This window comes from Molossus molossus, unplaced genomic scaffold, assembly GCF_014108415.1.
Source record: "Molossus molossus isolate mMolMol1 unplaced genomic scaffold, mMolMol1.p scaffold_m16_p_3, whole genome shotgun sequence".
Classification (NCBI taxonomy): Eukaryota; Metazoa; Chordata; class Mammalia; order Chiroptera; family Molossidae; genus Molossus; species Molossus molossus.
Window position 1 is genome coordinate 55,954,546 of NW_023425366.1, and position 23,206 is coordinate 55,977,751.

The 23,206-nt window shown below is 38.5% G+C and overlaps 1 protein-coding gene across 1 annotated transcript in view; it reads left to right on the plus strand.

The window, feature by feature from the left end:
- Positions 1–23,206, plus strand: part of ATG10 (autophagy related 10) — a 262,172-nt gene that overhangs the window by 39,292 nt on the left and 199,674 nt on the right. Inside the window, 1 exon segment of the mRNA XM_036279440.1 lies at positions 4,535–4,653. Coding sequence (XP_036135333.1) covers positions 4,535–4,653 — 119 coding nt within the window.

Here is a 23,206-nt window from a genome sequence, read left to right on the forward strand (position 1 = left end):
TACTCATCTTGCTAGTGGCACAGTGCTGTTAATTCAATAAACGATGGCTATTGAGTGAAATTTTATGTTTCAACTAACATTTTGAATGGTTCAGTAAACCTCAAGTAACTGGAGGGCTTAGGCAATGGAGTGTTCTTATTTAGCTCAATTTTGTTATTAAGTGAGGGTTTGTTTGAAATTTATAAAATATTCCAAGATATATTAGTGTTCTTTATGAATTAAATTCAGTTTTTCTTTGATTGAATATCTTTTGATATATGTCAGGGTCAACATATAGTTGGAAAAACTATTTCGTTGACTGTACCATTTCATTTTTCCTATTCTACTTTTGCATCATCTCACTGAGTGATTGAATGTGTTCTTTTATCTATGCGGTGTTGATTTACATCCATAGTTTCAGCCCAGAATTTTTTTCCTTGAGTTCCAGATCCACATCAAAATTCCCACTAGATATCATCACTTGGGTATTCCATAGGCATGAATTTATGTATGTATTTATGTGAAATATTTTCTTTACAATTTTATATTTCAATTTCAGTTGACATTCAATATTATTTTATATTGGTTTGCTCTATACAGCATTGTGGTTAGACAGTTATATAATTTACAAAGTGATTCCCACAATAATTCAAGTAATGACTTGGCACCATTCATAGTTATTTCCAGTATTGTTGACTGTGTTACTTATGCTGAACTTTACATCCTGTGGCTGTTTTGTAATTACCAATTTGTACTGCTTAATCTCTTCACCTTTTTCAGCCAGCTCCCCAACTTTCCTCCCCCTAGCCACCATCAATTTGTTCACTGTCTCTATGAATTTGTTTCTGTTTTGTTTGTTTGTTTATTTATTTATTTATTTTGTTCTTTAGATTCCACATATAAATGAAATTATATGGTATTTGTCATTCTCTTTCTGACTTATTTCACTTAGCATAATACCCTCTAGGTCCATCCACGTTTTTGCAAATGGTAAGATTTCATTATTTTTTATGGCCAAGTGATATTCCATTGTATAAATGTACCAGTACTTTTTATCCACTCATCTATTGATGGGCACTTGGGTTGCTTTTATATCTTGGCTATTGTAAATAATGCTGCAATGAACATAGGGGTGCATATATTCTTTCCAATTAGTGTTTTGGGTTTCTTTGGATATATTCCTAGAAGTGGAATATCTTGGTCAAAAGGCAGTTCTATTGTTTTCCTTGAGGAACCTCCATATTGTTTTCCTTGAAACCTTCATCCCTGGGTTCTGTGGCACTGCCCTTGCTAGGATCTCCTCCTAATGCCTGACTTAATTCAACAACCCTTTTGTTGGTTCCTCTTCTTCTGTAGGTTCTTGAAATGATGGTTTTCTGAAGGTTTCCCTCCCAACCTACTGCTCTTCTCACTATGCATTAAGGTTCCTGACTCTTTGGTTAAGACCCTTTAAACAATTTGTTGAAAATTGTAGAATCTTTGTCTGCCAAAATATAGATAGGCCACATACATACAAAATTTAGTGTAAACTTTCATGATCCACCAGAAGCCATATTAAGAATTTGCTATATTCATTCTAGCTGGGTGATATTCATTCTCATGGTTTCATTTGTCTCTTTTATACAGATAACTTCCAAATCTCTTAAATCAATCTTGGCTTCTCTTTATAACTTAAGATGCACATTCTTTCTGCATTCTTTAATTGCCTGGGTTGATCCTTATGACCTCTCACCCAGACCACTGCAATAGCTTCTAACTCTTCTCCCTGCCCCAGGCTTGTGTCCCTGAGATCATCCTCCACAGAACCCCCAGTGGTTTATTATTCTGACCTTTACATCTCTACGGTCGGATTCTCTATATTCTATGGAAACAGTAAAAACTCTCACATGACATACACCCTCCCATACCATCTCTTTTGTGAGAGATCTTTCTTGCTTACTATACTCTGTGCCTATCTTCATTATTGTATAGACTTTAATAGAAAACCCTTTTTTCAATGCTATCAGAATTGAGAGTAGAGCAGTTAATTGAAAAAGTTGATTAAAGGTAAAGTTATTAAAAATACATACAAGAAAAAGTTATGGATAAGCAAGGAATTTGATTTCAAGGAAAATGCTAAGGAACATTTAAATTACCTTCCGCTTAAGATTTATATGCTACAGAAGAGTAGATTTTACAAACTTCTGTAAAGATTCATTTATACCAATAATGTTTGATTTTTTTTAATTCTGATGAATCTTTTTATTAAATTAAAAAAGAATATTACTGCCCTGGCTGGGTGTCTCAGTTGGTTGGAGCGTCCTGTACACTGAAATGTTGTGGGTTCAAGTTCTGGTCAGGGCACATACCCTGGCTGGGTGTCTCAATTGGTTGGAACATCCCATACACCAAAAGGTTGCAGGTTTGATCACTGGCTGGTTGGGGCACATATTGGAGGCAACCGATCAATGTTTCTCTCTCACATCAATGTTTCTTTTTCCTTTTCTGTGTCCTGTCCTTCCTCTCTCTCTGGAATCAATGAAAGCATCCTTGGATGAGGATTAAAAAATTACTTTTATGTTAAAAAATACATGCATACTTGAAACATTTTATTTAAACTGAAAACATATAAAGACAGTCATTTGCCATTTTTTTTCATATATGACCAAGGCATTTTCATTGAGTGTGGGTATGTTCATTCTTGATTAAACTGAACCCAGAAAGCATTCTCTAGGTTTTTGGTTTAAATGAAAATTTTTGTTTGAATGGAAGAACTTAAAGTTGTGCAGCAATCCGAGTGCAGAATCCTAGATTTGTGTGACTTTTCCCCCCACCAATTTCAGTTGCATTGTCCATATCTAGTTCAATAGTAGTTTGCTATTCTAATGGAGACTTACTTTTATAAAGTCTTTCCAAAGCATTAAATCTTAGAAATAAGTTATCTGTGTTTTTATGTTTTGTTTTTATTTTTGTTTTTTGTTTTTTTAGAGAGAGAGAGAGGAAGAGAGAAGGAGAGAGAGAGAGAAATATTGATTGGCTGCCTCCTGCACACCTCCTACTAGGGATCAAGCCCACAACCTGGGCATGTGCCCTGACCAGGAATGGAACCAGTGACCTTTTGGTGCATGGGACGACACTCAACCGACTGAGCTACACTGACCAGGGCCAGTTGTCTTTGCTTTTTTTTTTTTTTTTTTAATTTTGTTTTTTTTATCCTCACCCGAGGATATTTTTCCATTTTTTGTACAGATAGAGTGGGAGGGAGAGAGAGGAAGGGAGAGAGAGAGAGAAACATCGATGTGAAGGGACACATCGAGTGGCTGACCCCCGCACGACCAACCAGGGCCGGGGACAAACTGCAACCGAGGTACGCGCCCTTAGCGGGAACCGAACCCAGGTCTCTCCGGACCGCAGGCCGACGCTTTAACCGCTGAGCTAAACTGGCCAGGGCTGTCTTTGTTTTTTAAATTACATTTTGTTAGTTTGGTAGCATTTCATGAAAGTATACTTATAATACAAGAATGTGATTTGTGAACATCCCCTCAAGTGAGGGGAGTAGAGGCTGCTTCATGAACAGAATGCTGTAGATATTAATCACTTTGTAGTGGGAATGGACATTGTATTGATTAATATGGCAAAGTTGGTTGAATGCAGGTTGGTTAAGAGATTTTTCTACTGTAATTATTTTTATTGCTTATCTCCCTTTATATTAATATGAGTTTTATAAGGCAAGGGCTATATATTTTTTTCATTTTTGTATATCTAACCTGTGCACAGTGTCTACCATTTAGTAGATATTGTGTTTGCTGGATGAATGAACAAATTCTTATATAGGTCATATAAATTTGAATAATCAGAAAGAACACTGGACTAGGAATCGGTTAGTATAGACAGATCATTGGCCCTGGAGCCAAACTGAGGTTCAAATCCTTTCTCTTTTACATTCTTGAACAGATTACATTGCATTTTTTCATTTGCCGAATGGGAATACAGTAACAAGTTTTGGGTCGTGTGAGGATTAAATGTGAATTTATAGTATCTAGCATAGTATTTGACAAAGTAAGCAGTCAACAAGTACAAATTGTCCTGATGATGCCTGTCACTAATTAGATGGACGAGTTCACTACGTGTATCCTTTTCATCAACTCATTTGATGGTCATAACCTTACACCTTGAAAACAAATATTTTCAGACTTTGGACATCATTTGTTAGTGAGTTGAATTCTCTAATAAAGTGTGAAGAACAGCTCAGCCCTACTAATCACTGTCATACTATCTACATAAGAGATAAACTAGGAGGTAGAATAGGAAGTTCTGAGGAGGTTGGAAGCATTAGCTTAGAAGAAGTGAGATAAAATTAAGCTCTTGAAACTATATTTATGGATATGTTCTTCCCGATTAAACAAAATAGTGATAGCATGAGAAAGAGGAAACAAGACATGTGTTTAGGAGTGGCTCTGAGATTGTTTTCCATTTTCCATTTCAAATTTGGTTTGTTTAAAGAAGTAAGTGAATTAGCAGAATTCCTTTCAGTATTCATTCTGTAGCTGATGCTAATACTTAGTTTTTATTGCAGTTATATTGAATATGGAAGAAGACGGGCTTTTTGGAGAAAAAGCATTCCAGCATTACTGCGCAGAATTCATCAAACACTCACAGCGAATAGGTGATGGTTGGGAATGGAGAACTTCAAAGGTAAGAACAGGAAATTTTATTTCCTAGTTTGGTGGAATTTCCTTTTTCTTTTTGCTCTGTAAACCCTTAGTAATTAAAACTAATGTATGAAAGCTAGCTTGATTTAGTAAAAGGCTTAAATTGAAGGATGTTTTAAAACAGATGTCCATTTTATTACTTCAACAATATATACTCATTATAATTAGGCTAATGAAGTATTATCTAGAAAAGTCTTTAGGTGACTTGTTTTAATTTAATAGATAAGAATGCTTAGCATATTAATTATCTGAATATAAGCAGATGCTTCTGTGGTGCTTCAAACCATTTGTTTACACTATTAATTTTCTTAGGAAACTACCTTTGTCTAGAGACTGAAAAGATAGTCCTGAAACCAAACAACAGTCAAACAATCACAAATTCTGAAATACTGAGGACCATGTTAATTGGGATTTTCTTTTTCTTTACTTTTATTGTTGACAAAATTGGGCATTTTTAAATAGTATAAACACATTTTAAACATTCTTTCTTTTGGTTTTATTTAGTAGTAATGAAAAGGCCTATGTACTCATTTATTTTTACACATATATTTAGTAAGGTTCTCTGTCAAAAGCTTTTTAAGTTTCTTGAAATCCCCTTCTTAGAGAATAAGTTTTCTCGATTTGACATCGTACCTGATTTCTGAAAAAGTGATGAATCTCAATTCTGCACTGATTGGCTCTGTTTCCTATCTGCACTCTGAGAAACATGAACAGTTCTGAGCTGATTTCTGTGTTTCAGAACTAGGCCAGGGACATGCAGGTCTTGATTGGGCCTAGAGTGTCACTGGGGAGAGAAGCCGTAATTTCTTCTTGGGTCATATGTCGACTAGGCTTTGACACTGTAGCTCATGGGATGGTTCAGAGTTGTGGTAGAGTCCAGCACTACTCTCTGTTAGGGATGGCACGGTCCATACGCCCCTGGCGTGTCTCCTGCTCCAGGATAATATGACCTGGAACCTTTTATTAATTTTTGTTCCTAATTTATAATTTTGTTTGCTATTGTGTTTGAATTTTTATTCATATTATTTCTTCTATGATTATTATTGACATGTAAAAGAATTGCTAATTTTTGTGTATTAATTTGCTAACTATTCAATCATTGATTTCTCCTTTTAGTTTTCATAATTTTACAGTGATTTTCCTGTAATCTTCTAGGTCAGAGGTGGGGAATGTCTGGCCCGCGGGCCTGTAAGGCTTGTGAAATCATTTAGTCTGGCCCTACCAAAGCAACTGATGGCGGGATTCGAAATTCAATAAATCTAGAAGCTTTTTTTATAGCAACATAAATTTATATTAAGTGAATCATAATAATAACATAAATTTTGAGGGACAAGCAAGGAACATCCGTTACGGAATAGACAGGACACATACGAGTACATGATGGGACAGACGTAGGCTTCTCGTTGGCTGCCCTTGGCCCATCTGCCTGCATTGTGGTGACTCAGAGGACAGTCAGTGCCAGGCTGGCTGGGAGTGTACACATTGTGAAAGTATTAACACACCGTGGCGAAACTATGGCAATTCTGTGATGATGAGACGAGATGCGATGAGCTGAGTCCTCTCGATGTTGATGACCTTGCCTTGATGATTGACGACGATGTTGACACAGATGATAACTCCAATCCAACCTTTGTCCACATGTCCATGATCAATAATTCTCGCGAAAACTGAATCTCAGATGAAGATTAAGGAAATTACAGTACACAGAAAAGACCTCAAGAGTCAATGATGTGAACATTGGATACATTCCAAATCCAAGATACAGGATTAGAACAGCGATCAAAGCAAAATAATGCATCGCCAGCAAGACACACACTGAATTGTTATTTAAATTTAAGTGGTGTAACATCCTACAAATGGTGACTGCAAAGAAAAGAAAAGTTGATGCAGAGTGTCAATCTATTCAAGAGAATTGGAAAAATGATTATTTTTTGTTGACGTCAAAGGCAAACCTGTGTGCCTAGTTTGTGGCAATACATTAGCAGTAATAAAAAAACATCAGTCTGACCCGGCCCATTTGGTTCATTGGTTGAGTGTCAACCCATGTACCAAGAGGTTGCTGGTTCGATTCCTGGTCAGGGCACATGCCCAGGTTTTGGGCCAAATCCCCAAAGGGGGGGAAGGAGGAGGTGGCCAACCAATGTTCTCTCTCATCTATGTTTCTGTCTCTCTCTCCCTCTCCCTTCCTCTCTCTAAAATTAATAAAGAGAAAAAAAATTAAAAAGAAGTCAATCTGGAGCATCATTACAGCTCAAAACAGGCTAAACTCAATGAATTGGGAGGCCAGATGCATCTGGATAAAATCAATGCTCTTCAGCGGAGTTTGGAATCACAACAAGCCATTTTCACTAGGCCTCGTTGTGACAGAGACAACGTTATTCAGATAAGTTATGTAGTGAGCGAGCTGATCATGAAGAAGCTGAAGCCTCATGCAGAGGGAGAGTTTGTGAAAGGTGTGTGGTGGCTGCTGTGGCATTGTTAGCACCAAAGTCAAATTGTTTCAGAGTGTTAGTTCGTCTCAGAAAACCATCTCAGATCAGATTAGCACAAAATATTGAAAAAACACTGAAGGGTTCTGTAAGAGATTTCCATTTTTTCTCACCGGCTTGTAACAAGACGACAAACATAACAAATACTGCCCAATTGGCTGTTTTCATTCGTGGGCTAACTGCAGAGTTTGACACGTGAGAGGAACTGCTGTCACTGAAAGCCATGCATGGCACTATAAGAGTTGAGGACTTGTTTTATCAATGAAAAAACTTGAGCTAACATTTGAAAAGTTAAGTGGCCTTACTACAGATGGAGCTCCAGCTATAGTTGACTCGGGTTAATTGCATTTGTCAAGAAAGAACTGAATCCAAGTGATTTAATTGCAGGCCACTGCATCATACATCAAGGAAGTCTCTGCACAGTCACTGTGGTGCAACAGTGTGATGTCACAGTAGTGTCATGCATAAATTTTGTCAAAAGCAGAGGGTTTAACAACCGCCAGTTTAAGGAGTTACTGAATGATTGACTCTCAGTATGGTGATCTTGTTTATCACTGTGAAGTGCAGTGGTTGAGTGGTGGGAACATGCTTGTGAGTTTTGACGAACTTCAGGATGAAGTCGAGCAGTTTATAGAGATGAAGAGAGAACCTGTCAGGGAACTCAATGATAGCAAGTGGCTATGTGATTTAGCGTTCATGGTGGACAATACCAAGTACCTCTTGGACGTCATACTGCAGGGCCCCTATCAGCTTCTCAGCTCCCTGCTTTCAAATGTGAAATAATCTGAAGCTAAATTAAAGCTGTGGAAAGAGCAACTTGAAAGGAATAACATGGTGCATTTCCCCAGTCTGGAAGGACAGAAGCCTTCTACAACACTTGAATATGCTGATGAATGTGAGAAACTAATTGAGGCATTTAATGAAAGATTCAAGGATATGAAAAGTAAACAAATGGAATTGAGTATCTTTGTTACACCATTTAATGTGGAACCAGCTGATCTGCCTGATGACCTACAATATGAAATCATTCAGCTGCAAAGCGATGATGAGCTGAAAGCTAGGTACAACCTCCCACTGCTTGAGTTCTATAAATGTTACATAAGCAATAATGGATTTCCCATTTGAGGTGATAGGCATTAAAATATGCATCTGGGTTTGGAGCAACTTACTACTGGGAACAGTTCTTTTCAAAACTTACCATTGCAAAGCATCGGCTGCGCTCCAGACTGGTCATCGCAAACCTGGAAAAGCAGTTGCAAGTAGCAACATCGTCAATACCAGCTAACCTCACATGCCTCACCAAAGAAAAGCAGTTCCAGCCATCATATTAAGGGTGGGTTAAGTAAATGTGTGACCAAATACAATGGGCTAGTTTTCAAGTTGATAATTTTGTATGGCCTGTGAATGATGTTACACATTTCCAAATGGCCTTCTAGGTAGAGTGAGGTCATCTGCAAATGGAGTTTTTTGTTGCCTTATTTATAATATTACCCTCTATTATTTTATGAATTGATAGAACAATGTTTAGTTATAGTGATAAAAGTTCCCTTTGTCTTCATCCTGATCTTAATATCAATACTTCTGATATATAATAATTAAATAAAATCATTGGTTGTTGGTTGTTTATTTACTGAAGGAGCAAACATTTCTGACCCCTTTTGACCTATTTTGTGTGGTTACTCCTTGGGAACTTTCCCTTTTCACCAGGTTTTTTTAAAAAAAATTTCTTTTATCTTAAGCTGGAGGCAGAATGATATAGATTCCTGTTACTGTTTCTGTGACCTAGCAGAATGAGGAAGAAAAAAGTTAGGGAGGAAGCTGGGACTAGGTTGCATTTGTGTGTGTATGTGTTGGGATGGTGGGGCATGGGGAAGACCTCCAGGAGGGAAAGTGTATCTGTCAGACGTTTCTTCACTAAATCTGTTGAAACTAGTTACCCACGAACCAGTTCCCAGGATTTGTTTATACTTTTGTTCTGGCCTCTGCTTCAAACTAACTTCTAGTTTCTCCTACTGTCTGCTGAGTTAGGAAAGTTTCCTACCCTTTGGAGTGAGCATTGTACCATCAATTAACGATAGTTCTTTTTAATGTGGGGGTGAACCAATAGTAGTATCAAAACAAAACAAAACAAAACACTGTTGAGAGAAAATCTCTGGCGCCTTAGGGCAAGGACTGCAAACTCAAAACTCTACAGAGAACAGGCGTGGTAATGTAAAGGTCTAAAGCTGCCAGGGATACTGAGTCCTGTGGTCTGTGGCTGCCAGAGTGCTTGGCCTGTTGCCAGGTTGGAAACCTGGGCCCAAGGGTTACCAGACCTTCCAGGAAAAGCAAAAAAGATTTGGGGGGAGAAATCTCTAAAATTTTAAATGTTGAAAAAGATATTTTAAAAACACAGTGAGGACCAAACCCAGCGTGCCAGTAATGCATACAAATGGAGGCTCAGTGTGGCCAGTTGATGACTTCTGGGATTGGGTGGCTACTTGGGTGACTAGTTTTTCATCCAGCCCTGCCTCAGTGCTCACTGTTGATCTGAGTTAGTAAAAGGGGCGTCAGGCAAACAGATTCCTTTGTTCAAAATTTGGAATGTTAGTATTTTTGCTAAGTAATTTCAGGAGTCCAGTACCACCTTTATGAAGGAAATTGTGCATTAGTTACTTGGTTGTTGCCCTCAAACCTTCTATCTGTATTAATACGTCAGTTTTTTTTCTGGGACTGTTAGGAGATAATACTTAAACTATTATTTTACTTTTTAGGCTCTAGATATTTATTTTTATTAAAAAAATAACTGTATTGAAGTACAATTGGAAAACAATAAATTGCACATATTTAAAGTGTATAATGGCTCAATTTTGACATATGTATAGACCTGTGAACCTTCAACATGATCTAGAAAGTAAACATATCTATCACCCCAAAATGTTCCTTATATACTTTTGTAATACCCTTTTCTGCCCCTTTCTGCCCCTGAAAGTTGTTTTTAAAAAGAATCTTGTTTGCCCTGGCTGGTTTGGTTCAGCAGTTAGGGTGTTGGCTTGTGGACCGAAGGGTTGTGGGTTCGATTCCTGGTCAGGGGCACGTACTGGGTTGAGGTTTAATACCTGCCCCTGGTGAAGGTCATGCAGGAGGCAACCAATTGATGTGTTTCTCACACACTGATGTCTGTCTCTCTCTCCCTCCCTTCCTCCCTTCCTCTATTCCACTCTATCTAAAAAGTCAATGGAAAAATATCAGGTGAGAATTAACAACAACAAAAAAGAATCTTATTGATCCCAATATATAGAGGCTCCTTTAAAGAGTACACATATTGTCACTCATACCTTCAGGTTTATTCATAAATCACTTTGCCAACATTCATTTTATTTTTTAATATTGAAAGAATTGTACTAGTATTAAAAGAATTGGTATAATTCAACTTTATAGATAAGACAAAATCATTTTTCCCCTGCAAAATTGATAAAAAAAAAAAAAAAACAGTGTGAGTTAATAAAACATGTAATAATTTTTAAAATTTTAAAAGAAAGTTTCTAAAAGTAATCAAAGCAATTCTAATGTTTAGATCTGGAGGTATGCAGAATGGGAGAATACTTCTAAATCACTATTTTTTCAGTGGAGCTGGATGCTGTTGGCATCTTGGCAGGACAATTCTTCTTGTTCCTCTAACCTCAGCTTTTCCAAACCCTTTAGGTAGGTGGTGCACTCTCATTGAGAGATGTTGTTTTTAACACGATGGTCTGTCCAAAATTAATGATTGTGGTTAAGAGCATGGGTTTCAGCATTAGGTAGACCTGGATACAAATCCTGCTCTACCATATTGGACAAATTACTTAATGTCTCCACACTTCATTTTTTTAAATCTATAAAACAGGTATAACAATAATACCCACCTAGTAAGATTATTGTGTAATTAGATTACACAATTAGATTTGCTTTGAAGGAGTTTAGCACCATTTATGGCATGAGGAAAGGCTTATTATGATTATAATTTTTAGCTGTGTTTGAAATAGTTAGTGTCTTTTATAGAATAATGCTATAAATGAAAATGTAGTTAGGTTTTTAGAAAACTCTAGGAAAGTCTGTTTAGCACCAAATATCTGGTACTGGTCTGTAGTGTATTATTCTCTAGGATAAATAGGGGGAACAGAAAATGGCGAATAACAGTGAATGTGATTGTTTGAAACACATTAAATATCTTAAGAATCCATGAGTTTATAATGTTGAGAGAGAGACAGAGACAGAGACAGAGACAGAGAAAGAACATGAGAGAGAGAGAGAGTGGAGTGGAACAATGTCCAAACCTAACTCATTGAACATCATTGGGAGTATCTAGATAGTGGTTCTCAATTTTCCTAATGCTGTGACCCTTTAATACAGTTCCTCATGTTGTATGTGGGTGTATTTGCATGTTTTGTGGGCGTATTTTCATGTGGGCGGACCTGCCTGGAGCCTGACAGAGGACCAGTGTCTCGGTCCTAAGACCATCGGAAATATGTGTTTTCCGATGGTCTTAGGTGATGCCTGTGAAAGGGGCATTCAACCCCCAAAGCAGTTGCGACCCACAGGTTGAGAACCCTGATCTAGGATATCAACTCCTTGTTCTGAAAATTATTAGTCAGAAAGAAAGAAAGAGACTTCCGGTCAGGATGGCGGTGTAGGTAAATGCGGTACGCTCCACCTCCCACAACTACGTCAAAATTACAACTAAACTACAGAACAACCATCATTTAGAACTGCCTGAAATCAAGCTGAATGGAAGTCCTACAACTATGGAATTAAAGAAGCCACATGGAGACTGGTAGGAGGGGCGGAGGTTGGAGGGGCCGAGGCGCAGATGGGCTGGTCCCACACCCACGTGTAGAAGATAAAAATCAGGAGAATGGCTGGGAGAGTCCTTTCTAAGGTGTGAGGGGTCCCTGTCTCATACCAGGCACCTGTCTCAGGGTCCCAGTGCCAGGAAAAAAAGTTCCCATAACTTCCAGCTGTGAAAACCAGCAGGAACTGAGTCTGAGAAAGGCTGAGGCTGCTGCAGCCACAGGCAATTCCTCTTAAAGGGCCCACACATGGACTTGCTTGCATGGACTTACCCAGACTGGCACCTAGCAGACTCCAGTGTGCGGGAGGCAGCTTGAAAGTTACCAGTGACATACGGGTAAGAACTGAGTTGTTTGGCATAGGGGTGAGAGCTTGAGCGGCAGCTTTCCCCTGGTCAGACTTGATGTCAGAGGCTGTTGATCCTTTGGTGAGCCCTTCCCTAGGGCGGCAAATGGTCGCTTTACCTGGAACTCCAGCAACCTGGCTCACTCTATTTGCACCCTGCCCCCCCCCGTGGTAATTCCCTGAGGCCCTGCCCCACCCAACTTTTGGGTACTTCCAAGCCCAGCACAAGAAGCAGCCATCGGTAGATGGCTTTGTAGCTTATGCCTGGTGGCCCTGGGTAGAACACAGGCAGTGGCTGACCTTGCCCCAGAGCCAGCACACCCAGTGGACAGCTTCAGACCACATCGAAACATGACCACCCAACCACCTCCATAAGCGACACACTCAATGAGTGAACTCAGTGGGTGCCAGAACCCTGCTGAAGTAAGTCTTGCTCTGGGTGTTGGGCCCCTACACAGCTGATCCTCCAAGGGAGTCAGAAGCCAGTGGTCAGTGGGCAAAGCCAGTCCTTGCAGCTGATCAGCCCGAGTAAATTCCTCCCATTGATGTGCCAGCATCAATCAAGACTCAATTACAACAGAAGGGTATACAGTCCACACTAGGGTTACACCTTGAGAGCCCAGCTGCAGTGATCAGAGAGGCTGTGCCACTGGCTCTTACAGGACACCTACAACAAAGGCCACCATATGAAGTCTAGCAGACACAGCAATACATAGATATAAACACAGGCAAGCAGCCAAAATGAGGAGACAAAGAAACATGTCCCAAGTGAAAGAAAAGAACAAAACTCCAAGGAAAGAACTAAACAAAATGGAGATAAATAATCAATCAGATGCAGAGTTCAAAACACTAGTTATAAGGATGCTCAAGGAACTTGGTGAGAACTTCAAGGAACTTAGTGAGAAGTTCAAGGAACTTAAGGATAACTCCAAGGAACCTAATGAGAATATCAACAACCTAAAAAAGGACCAGTCAGAAAGGAAGGATGCACTAACTGAAATAAAAAGTAATTTACAGGGAATCAATAGTTGAGTAGGTAAAGCCAAGAAGCAAACCATCAATTTGGAATATAAGGAAGCAAAAAACACCCAATCAGAACAGCAAAAAGAAAAAAAGAACCCCAAAATATGAGGATAGTGTAAGGAGCCTCTGAGACAATCTCAAGTGTGCCAACATTCACATCATTGGGGTGCCAGAAGGAGAAGAGAAGAGAGCAAGAAATTAAAAACCTATTTGAAAAAAAATAATGACAGAAAACTTTCCTAACTTGGTGAAGGAAACAGACATATATGTCCAGGAAGCACAGCGAGTCCCAAATGAGATGAACCTAAAGAATTCCACACCAAGACACATCATCATCAAAATGCCAAAGGTTAAAGACAAAGGGAGAATCTTAAAAGCAGCAAGAGAAAAGCAGTTCATTACCTACAAAGAAGCTCCCATAAGACTGTCAGATGATTTCTCAAAAGAACTTTGTAGGCCCGAAAGGAGTGGCAAGAGATATTCAAAGTGATGAAAAGCAATGACCTACAACCAAGTTTACTCTATCCTGAAAAGCTATCATTTAGAACTGATGAACATATCAAGAGTTTCCCAGATAAGAAAAAGCTGAAGGAGTTCATGACCACCAAACTAGTATTATATGAAATGTTTAAGGGTCTTCTTGATGGAGAAGAACAAAAATATGAACAATAAAATGGCGATTGATACACATCTATCAAAATTGAATCTACAAACAAAATGACCAAGCAGAACAGTGACAGACTCATAGATACAGAGAACTTCTTATTGCTTGCCAGATGGGAGGGGGCTGGGGAAATGAGTGAAAAAGATGAAAGAATTAAGAAGTACAAATTGTTTGTTAGACTGATGAACCTTAAAGGGAAGGAGGGAGGGAATGTGGGAAGAGATAAGCCAAAGAACGTCTATGTATATATACATAACCGATGGACATTGACAATAGTGTGGGGAAGGCAGGACGGGGCAGGATTGGGGAGGAGGGGGTTAATGGGAAAAAAGGGGGAAGAACATCTGTAATACATTCAATAATAAAGATAAGTTAAAAAAAATGAGAAAGAAAGGAGCATTTTCCCTGTCTTTCCTATATAAACTGTATTTCATGGTAACCAAATAGCCTAATTTGATTGAAAAAAAGAGATGTTTTTAAAATTTTATCTGATAAACATAGAAAAGATGGCAGAATTTTTAAAATCACCACTTTTCAATCCCTAATGAAATGAATTAGTCAGCAATAATCAGTGAATGGAAATGTTAGATGAAAGACTGATGGGGTATTTACAGAGGAGTGGTTGAGCTATCATCACCAGAATCTAAAGATCAATCCTGATATTCTATACTTTCTGAAGTTTTATAGCATGAATCACACTGCATCATCTATGACATATTCTTACCCCAAAAGTTGAGCCTGAATGAAATCAATTAAGGAAGTCAAGTGATGCAGTTAACTGACACCACAGGAAGTAGGTAGAAAAATCCAGAAATCTACAGGGCAACTGACCCATTTTTCTTAAAAAGTTAGTGGTAAGACAAAGTGAGGAGGAGGCCTCCATATCTAACTATCTAGGATTAAGAACCAGGCTTTTTTAGTTTTTGTTTTTTCAACATTTTGGGAGAGGCAGCAACCAATAAATACTCAAGACTTGTGTTCAGCTCAGGTCATGTGTGATTCACCCTGGGAGGGCGACTACCATCAGTGTGGCTCAGGGAGTTGGGTCCACTGGCCATGCTCTTGGATGTTTTGACCGTGTCAACTGGCTATTACAGTTTCAATCCTCACTTTCTTTTTAATCCTCACCTGAGGATATGTTTTCTTACTGATTTTAGAGAGGAATGGAGAGAGAGAACAATCGACTGCCTCCCATACACACTGGACTGGGGATTGAACCTACTACTTAGGTATGTGCCTTGACCAGGAATTGAACCTGCAAATTTTTGGTGTATGGGACAATGCTCCAACCAACTGAGACACCTGGCCAGGGCCTCACTTTTTCTGAATTTATCTTATTGACCTTTAAAAAGAGTTTGAGGATTAATAACAGTTTTTAAACTAGTAACAGTCGGTTCTCAAACTGTCATCAGTTCACTTCACACTTTGAGTAGCACTACTCTAGATTAAAATAAATTTTAAAAGGCATAACCAAATGTAATGTGTGAAACTCATTTGGATCTTGACTCAAATAAATCAACTGTGAAAGGAACTATTTGAAACAATGGGATATTTGATTATGGACTAAGGTATAAAATGATACCAAGGAGCTTAGCAAAATAAAAACAAACCAAGGATAGATGAAGCAATGTGGCAAAATCTTGATATGTATTGAATATCAATTTGAGAAAATTTTAAAGGTAAAATGAACTGATAGAATGATCCATTACATCTAAGTATTGAAGAGACTGGAGTAAAAAGCCTTCAGGTTTATGGCCTGAGCCAGAAGGATGGTGGAGCCATCTACTAAAACAAAGAATTCAACTAATAAGAGGTTGAAAGATAATGAGCTCAGTTTTGATCATGTGGAATTCGAGGTCAAAAGAATTCTAATCTATGATATTACTTATGTAACTAAACTTTGTGTAAAATCTATTCTTTAGAAAAAGATAAAGAGTATATGGATATATGGGATTGCAGTGGTCCATTCCTAGCTCAAATTGTTATCTTCATGCCTAAGTTTATTCATTTATTCTGGTTATCTTGATACAGAATGAAGAAAATACGACTGCCCTATATATACTTAAATGAGTATCATGAGCATAAAAAGATTCTGTAAAACAAGAATACATGTGATTATTGCTGTGGCACACACATTGTTCTAGAAATCATAAACATACAGTATGACCAAAATGAAGCCATAAATATTGAAAAAGAAACCATATTTTTATTATGTCAGATGACTTGGAAAGCACCAAAGAATTATTTTAAAAAGTACTAGAAGTACTAGGCAATTTATTTAGGTAATCAGTCACAAAATATACCTGGCAAAATCAATTTTTAAAGTGAATAACCATTGTGCTCCTAAAGGAGAGGACAACATTGTAGATATGTAATTTCCCTCCAAATTTATAAATTTAAAAGAATAACCCTTGAAATATCAGTTGGGAAATATAGCAACATTTGTTTTCTAATTAAGAGTAACTAAAAATGAAAGCCTATATATGAGGGAAATTCAGCAAAACAACTACAATTATATTACATGATTTTTGATGATTGTTTCTATTTTTACAAACATTCACAATCATTACAATGTTGTCTGTAGTTGGAGGCTTTCTCTTAGGCTGTGGAATAAGCATTTTCTAAATTCAAGCATGAAATTAACTTGTAATAGATCAGAACAGATTAGCAAATTACCCTATGGGGAGAGAGAATGGCTGCCCAGTCTACTAGATTTGCCTGTAATCCAATGGCAACCAAGAGAGACCAGTAAGTCATTAAAACTTGGAAAAAAAAAAATGAGTGAAGGAAACATTCACAGTGTCCATTACACTATTTAAAAAGAGAGCTTCTTACCCTACACTTTAAAAAATATATATTTTTCTTGATTTCAGAGAGAGGGAAGGAGAGGGAGAGAGAGAGAAACATTCATGACAGGAAGACATCAATCGGCTGCCTCCTGTATGCCCCCTACTGGGGATCAAGTCCAAAACCTGGGCATGTATCCTGACTGGGAATCGAACTGGCAACCTTCTGGTGCCTGGGACAGTGCTCAACCAACTAAGTCACACCGGCCAGGCTTACCCTACAAATTTTAAACAACTTGGCGTCAATGGTAAGACTTTCCTTACTGCAGAGCATGATGTATGATGCCACTCTGAGATTATGCCATTAAATATTTCATTCATACCACTACTCATGAGAATTTGTGCTCATTCTGTGCTCACACTATTGTGATTTGCCCACCTACAAAACAAAAATGAATCATCATGATGACAAGGAGCATTCCAGTTCATTTGACAATTCTATTTACAGTTACTATAAATTATTGGATTCTGATTATATATATATTATATATAATTATATATTATATATAAAATCAGAATTTATATATTATATAAATATATAAAATCAGAATCATATATATATGTATATATATTTTGAACAATGCTTGATGTAGCTCTTTCTTTGAGAGACAGCTCCATTCCAATCTATCTGAACCTGAGGGTCAGATCCTGGGCTTGATAAGCTCACCAGTAGAAAGATAGTTTTCTACAAGGCTTTTTGAAATACAGCCTGCTAACCTGTCCAGTGAACTCAAACATCACTGTGAGGCAGGAATGTGCTTTTAATTGTTGAAAGAACACAAGTACTATTACTTAAATCTTAATTCAGAAATTTATAAAGTATTATAGCTTTCCTTTCTCTGATACTCTTGATAATTTTTAAAAATGGCATTAAAAATATTTAATTCACAAGTGATACAACCTGTTCTTGTGATGATTGCTTAAGATTTGCATATGCTTAAGTGACAAATCATATCATAACATACAATAAATTATGAATGAAAAATCTAGTGTAACTGACTGTGATTCAGTGTTTATTACAAAAACACAACATGCTCCTCCTAATCTGCAAAGATAAACTAAAAGAAAAAAAATCCACTTTAGTCTAATCAAGAGACTATATGAATACAATATATTTAATCTTTATCTAGTGGCATTGGGGCCAGAAATGATATTTCATTAACTCACAGTAGATGGCTTAAACAAATACAGTATTACACAAAAACATGCTCATTATCTCCCTGAAAAGGATTCTTAATACAGGGATATATAAAATTTAAAAAAATCAACTAAAGGAAAAAGAATAAAAGTTAAAGAAAAATTAAATATTTCAAACCAACAAATGTATTTGTTACATAAAGTAACATTATACCTAAGAAACCAGTGGGAAATGTGTGTTTCTTTGAGTTAACCTTAAAATTGTCCCTAAATTTTAACACAGAATCAAATCTATGTAAGCATATTACATACATATAAATAAAAATTTAAGTAGATATTTATTATTTTACCTTTGAAATAAAAATCATTGCTTCCAACAACTTAGTGTATAATCACTGCCAAAGCGAATGGGTAAAGTAATGTAACTGTATTTAACATATTAAATTCCATTATTTACTTCAATTCCATTCTGTACATTCAGAGTTCAGACACGTTTCTTCTAGTCTGCCCCTCCTTCTTTCTGCCATGTCTTCTGTGCATGTGTCCAGCCCCACATCAGCCCAGGATATGATGACAGTATGATTTCCCTACAGCATGTGGGTAGGAGGCAGCCAGGGTTGTTTGCAGAGTTCAAGGCTCTGTGGTTCTCTTACTTCCTGGATCTCCCTATACCTTTCTGATTTTGTTGCTCATCCATTGCTTGGCCCAACAGAGATGGCTTCTTCACACTTACTACTGGAAATGCTGCTGGACAGCATATTTTCAACTTGGGCTCCAGATCAATTGACCTCTCTGGCCATGAAGATGTTCCAGCCTGTGGTCCAGGGAGAGCCCTCACCCTGACTACATGGAGGGATGGCAGTGGCCCCAGTCTGGAGAGCCACAGATTCACACTGTTCTTACCGGAATTTCAACAGTGTTTCATGAATAAGTGCTTCTTAACATGCTATTTGACTTTGGTAGATTGCCAGATCTCTGTCATAGTTGTTTTTTGGAGAGGAAGATTTGAAATTCTCCCTATTGAGGCCACGTGGGGATTTTAATGTGCATTTTCCAGAAAACTAGTTCATTTGTACACTTTTTACTATGTTTATCAATTAGTCGAAACCTTCACTTATGATTTGTATGATTAAGTCTTTTGCCCATAATCACTGCATGTTTTTTTAAGATTAAATTTAAGCATCTTGTCCTTCAGATAGGCAACCCTTGCCCCAAGTTTGGCTTATATGCTCCTCTTCCGTCTGTCTGCAAAATTGACTGCACAATTCTATATGGTGAGTGTCTGTGCACTTGCCTGATTTCCCACAGCAGTCTGAAAGCTCCTTGGCTGCAGGAGTTTTTGTTTCTATATCGCTGCTTCTATGTCCTTGGTGCTCAACATAGTAAGCCTTCTATATGAATTTGCTTAATTGAATTAAAATAATATAAACTTCAAGGCGTTCTGCCAGGTTTTTTTTATTTGTGTAAATACATTTTATTGTATAATATATTGTTTGAAATAAGTGAGTCATTGACTAGTGTTTAAAAACCTATTTGTTTTAGAAGAATTTTCATTAAATAGTAAAATTTCTTTTTAGTGGAATGAGCCATTAGTTCCAATATTATTATGTAATGCCATCAGTAACCTCTAAGTTCATGGCTGCTAAATTTGTTGGTAAATTCTTTGATCTTTTAGTAGTATTTAACGGGATTCACCATTCTTTTCTCCTTGATATACTTCCTTCATTTGGTGTCCTGATTCTCTTGGTTTACCTCCTATATTACTCTTCAATTCTTTTCAGTTCCCTTTGCTGTTATTTGTTTTGTGTGTGTGTGTATGTGTTTTCCCCACAACCTCATAATATTAGTGCCCAGGCTGTCTTGTCTTAATCTCTTTTCTAGCTATTCTCAGCACCATGGTGTCATCATTTAAATTCCATTGAATGCCAATTACTCCCAATTGTATATCTCCTATCCAGACTTCTCGCTTGAATTCCAAATTCATAAGGTCAAGTTCTTACTTGACATTTCTACTTTGATGTCCCCATTTAGATCCTAAAGTCAACAAGCCAAAATTAAACTCCTAATCTCCCGCCCTCCCAAAGTTGCTCACCCGACTCCATCCAAAGTAACCTTCTCCTCTCAATACATGTCAATTCCATTTTTCCAGTTGTTCAAGCTACTGGAGTTATCCTTAACTTCTGTTTCTCTCACACCCTACACCCAATCCATTCAGCAATCCTGTTCCCTTCACCTCATAATATCCAGAACCAGACCATTTGTCATGATCTCCCTTGCTACCCCTTGGTGCAAACCACCATCAACTCTTACTTTACCTTCAGTTTCCTTTCCTTCATTCACAACTATCCAGGCACACTGACTTCTTGCTGTTCTTCAAAAATACAGATAAATACTCCTGCTTGGGGACCTGTGACTTGGCTGGCCTCTCACACTCTTCTTCCTGGTGTGACTAATCCCCCTTTGCTCCTCTCCACATCTCTCCGGTGTTTGCTCATATGTCATCTTCTTATTGAGGTCTTCCTGACCATTCTGTTCAGTAGTTCAAACAACCTGGTCCCTCTGCCTACTAGCCTCACTCCTGGCACTTCCGATTCCTCTTATCCAACTCTACCTTTTAAGTTTCTCATACTGCTATTCATCTCTAAGCTTCTCCAGACTTTATTTATGTATTATGTTTGTTTATTTATTTATTTATTTTATCCTAACCTGAGGACATTTTCCCATTTTTTTTTGTTCAGATAGAGTGGGAGGGAGAGAGAGGAAGAGAGAGAGAGAGAGAAACATCGATGTGAAAGAGACACATCGAGTGGCTGCCACCGACACGACCAACCAGGGCCGGGAACAAACTGCAACCGAGGTACCTGCCCTGAGCGGGAACTGAACCCGGGTCTCTCTGGACCTCAGGCCGATGCTCTAACCACTGAGCAAAACCAGCCAGGGCTGTTTATTTCTTAATGTCTCTTGTTTTTCTGCTCAATCTATAAGGACAAGAATTTTTTAAAAATCCTCACTCAAGGATGTGTTCTCATTGATTTTTAGAAAGAGAACGGGAGAGAGAGAGAAAGAGAAAAACATTGATGTGAAAGAGAAACATTGATTGGTTGCCTCCCATACGCATTCTGACAGGGACTGAACTTGTAACCTCGGTATGTACCCTGACTGAAAATTGAACTAACAGCTTTTTGGTGCATGGAACAACACTCCAACCCACTGAGCCACCCAGCTAGGGTTTTTTTTTGTTTGTTTGTTGATATGCCCAAAGCAACTAGAAAATCACTAGGTATAAAGTAGGTACACAAATATTTGGTATATGAATGATTGAATATCTGACTCTTCAGGAAAAAAATTCACAATTTGGAGAATTTTATTAGACAAAATTTTTTTTTCTTTTCTTTTTTTTTTTTTATCCTCACGTGAGGACATTTTTCGATATTTTGTTCAGATAGAGTGGGACGGAGAGAGAGAGAGAGAAACATCGACGTGAAAGGGACACATCAAGTGGTTGCCACCCACACGACCAACCAGGGCTGGGGACACACTGCAACCGAGGTACGTGCCCTTAGTGGGAACCGAACCCCGGTCTCTCCGGACCACAGGCTGACGCTCTAACTGCTGAGCCAAACCGGCCAGGGCTTAGACAAAAAATTTTATTTGAGCCCTGGCCAGTTTGGCTCAGCGGTTGAGCGTCTGCCTGTGGACCAGAGAGTCCTGGGTTCGGTTCCCGCTAGAGGCACGTACCACAGGGGGGAAAATTATTTGAAAACATATGAGAAAAAATTTAAAAAGTAAATGTTACTCCTCTATCCCTTAATTGATGAGCTAGGATTTGTGAAAACACCATAAAATTTACATAAAAAGTTAATAAGTATCATTCAAATAACCTCTCTATGGCAGTCTTTTTAATAATACTGGTATTTCTTAAAAATGGAATTTTTCTGTAATGATATGCAGCATAGTAGAATTTAATGCATACTTTAGATTTTAAAATAACCATGTAATAGTGTGTTGAGCGGGACCTTTTTATCTTTTTCCAGAATTGCAGCTGAAACCCCAAGCTGGAGACAAAAGACTCTGAGTAACTCATTTTCTATATTTGGATTGCTATGAATAATCTAGTAGCCACTGGGGCTAGAAACCTGCCTTTGGAGATTGTTCTGAGGAACCATTCCTGAAGGACTGGAATCCCTCATCCCGCCCCAATACGAGACTAAGACTCAACAGAGAAGTGCAGAGGTAGTAATGAGGAATGATTTCATCCGCTTCCAAAGCCTCCCTTCTCCAGAGAAGCAATTTTATAAAGTATGGGGTGCCTTCAAGTCAGCAGGGTGGTCATTTCATTGCCTAGTAGAGCATTGGCTTAGTCATGGGCTTACTGATTTGCCCGTTGCTGCTGGAGCAGGGCTAAGCGAAGTTGTGGCAGTGGGGGGCAGAGGACACTGTTTATTCTGTTTTTTTGCTTTTTTTATCCTCACCCGAGGACATTTTTCCATTTTTTGTACAGATAGAGTGGGAGGGAGAGAGAGGAAGGGAGAGAGAAACATCGACGTGAAGGGACACATCGAGTGGCTGCCACCCGCACGACCAACCAGGGCTGGGGACAAACTGCAACCGAAGTACGTGCCCTTAGCGGGAACCGAACCCGGGTCTCTCCGGACCGCAGGCCGACGCTCTAACCGCTGAGCCAAACTGGCCAGGGCGACACTGTTTATTCTGTTTTCCATTCTTCTGTCCAAGACGGCTGTCAGCCAGGAGGTAAAGGGACCTCAGTAGTGGTAGATAAAGGGTGGATGGTAACTGCATAGAACAGGTAAATATTCCAGTGTGTGGTCTAACTGCGGGGTCTTCTGAAGGGCCCATAAGATCACTCCATGAGGGAGCTGCAGGCCTGCCAGGTGCAGGGACATTGACGCTTGGCCAGTGTTAACCAGAGAAACAACAGCAGACAGGAGAAGACTATGACTGCATCTCATAAAGCAAGGGATGATCCTCCTTCCTCCTTTCAATTCTCAAGCCACAGGCTCTTGGAAGAAGTCACGAGGGACAGGAAGTTTCCTTGAGCAATGCTTCACTCCTCCATTCCCAGCTGCAGAATGTGTGGGTTGAACTAGAGGGAGAAAAGAGCTTCAAACTGATTTTGGGTGTGAAGTCTTCAAAATAACAAAAATAATAATAAGATTGAGTCTTAATTATCTGAAGGATAGAGTTCTAATAACTGACAGCATC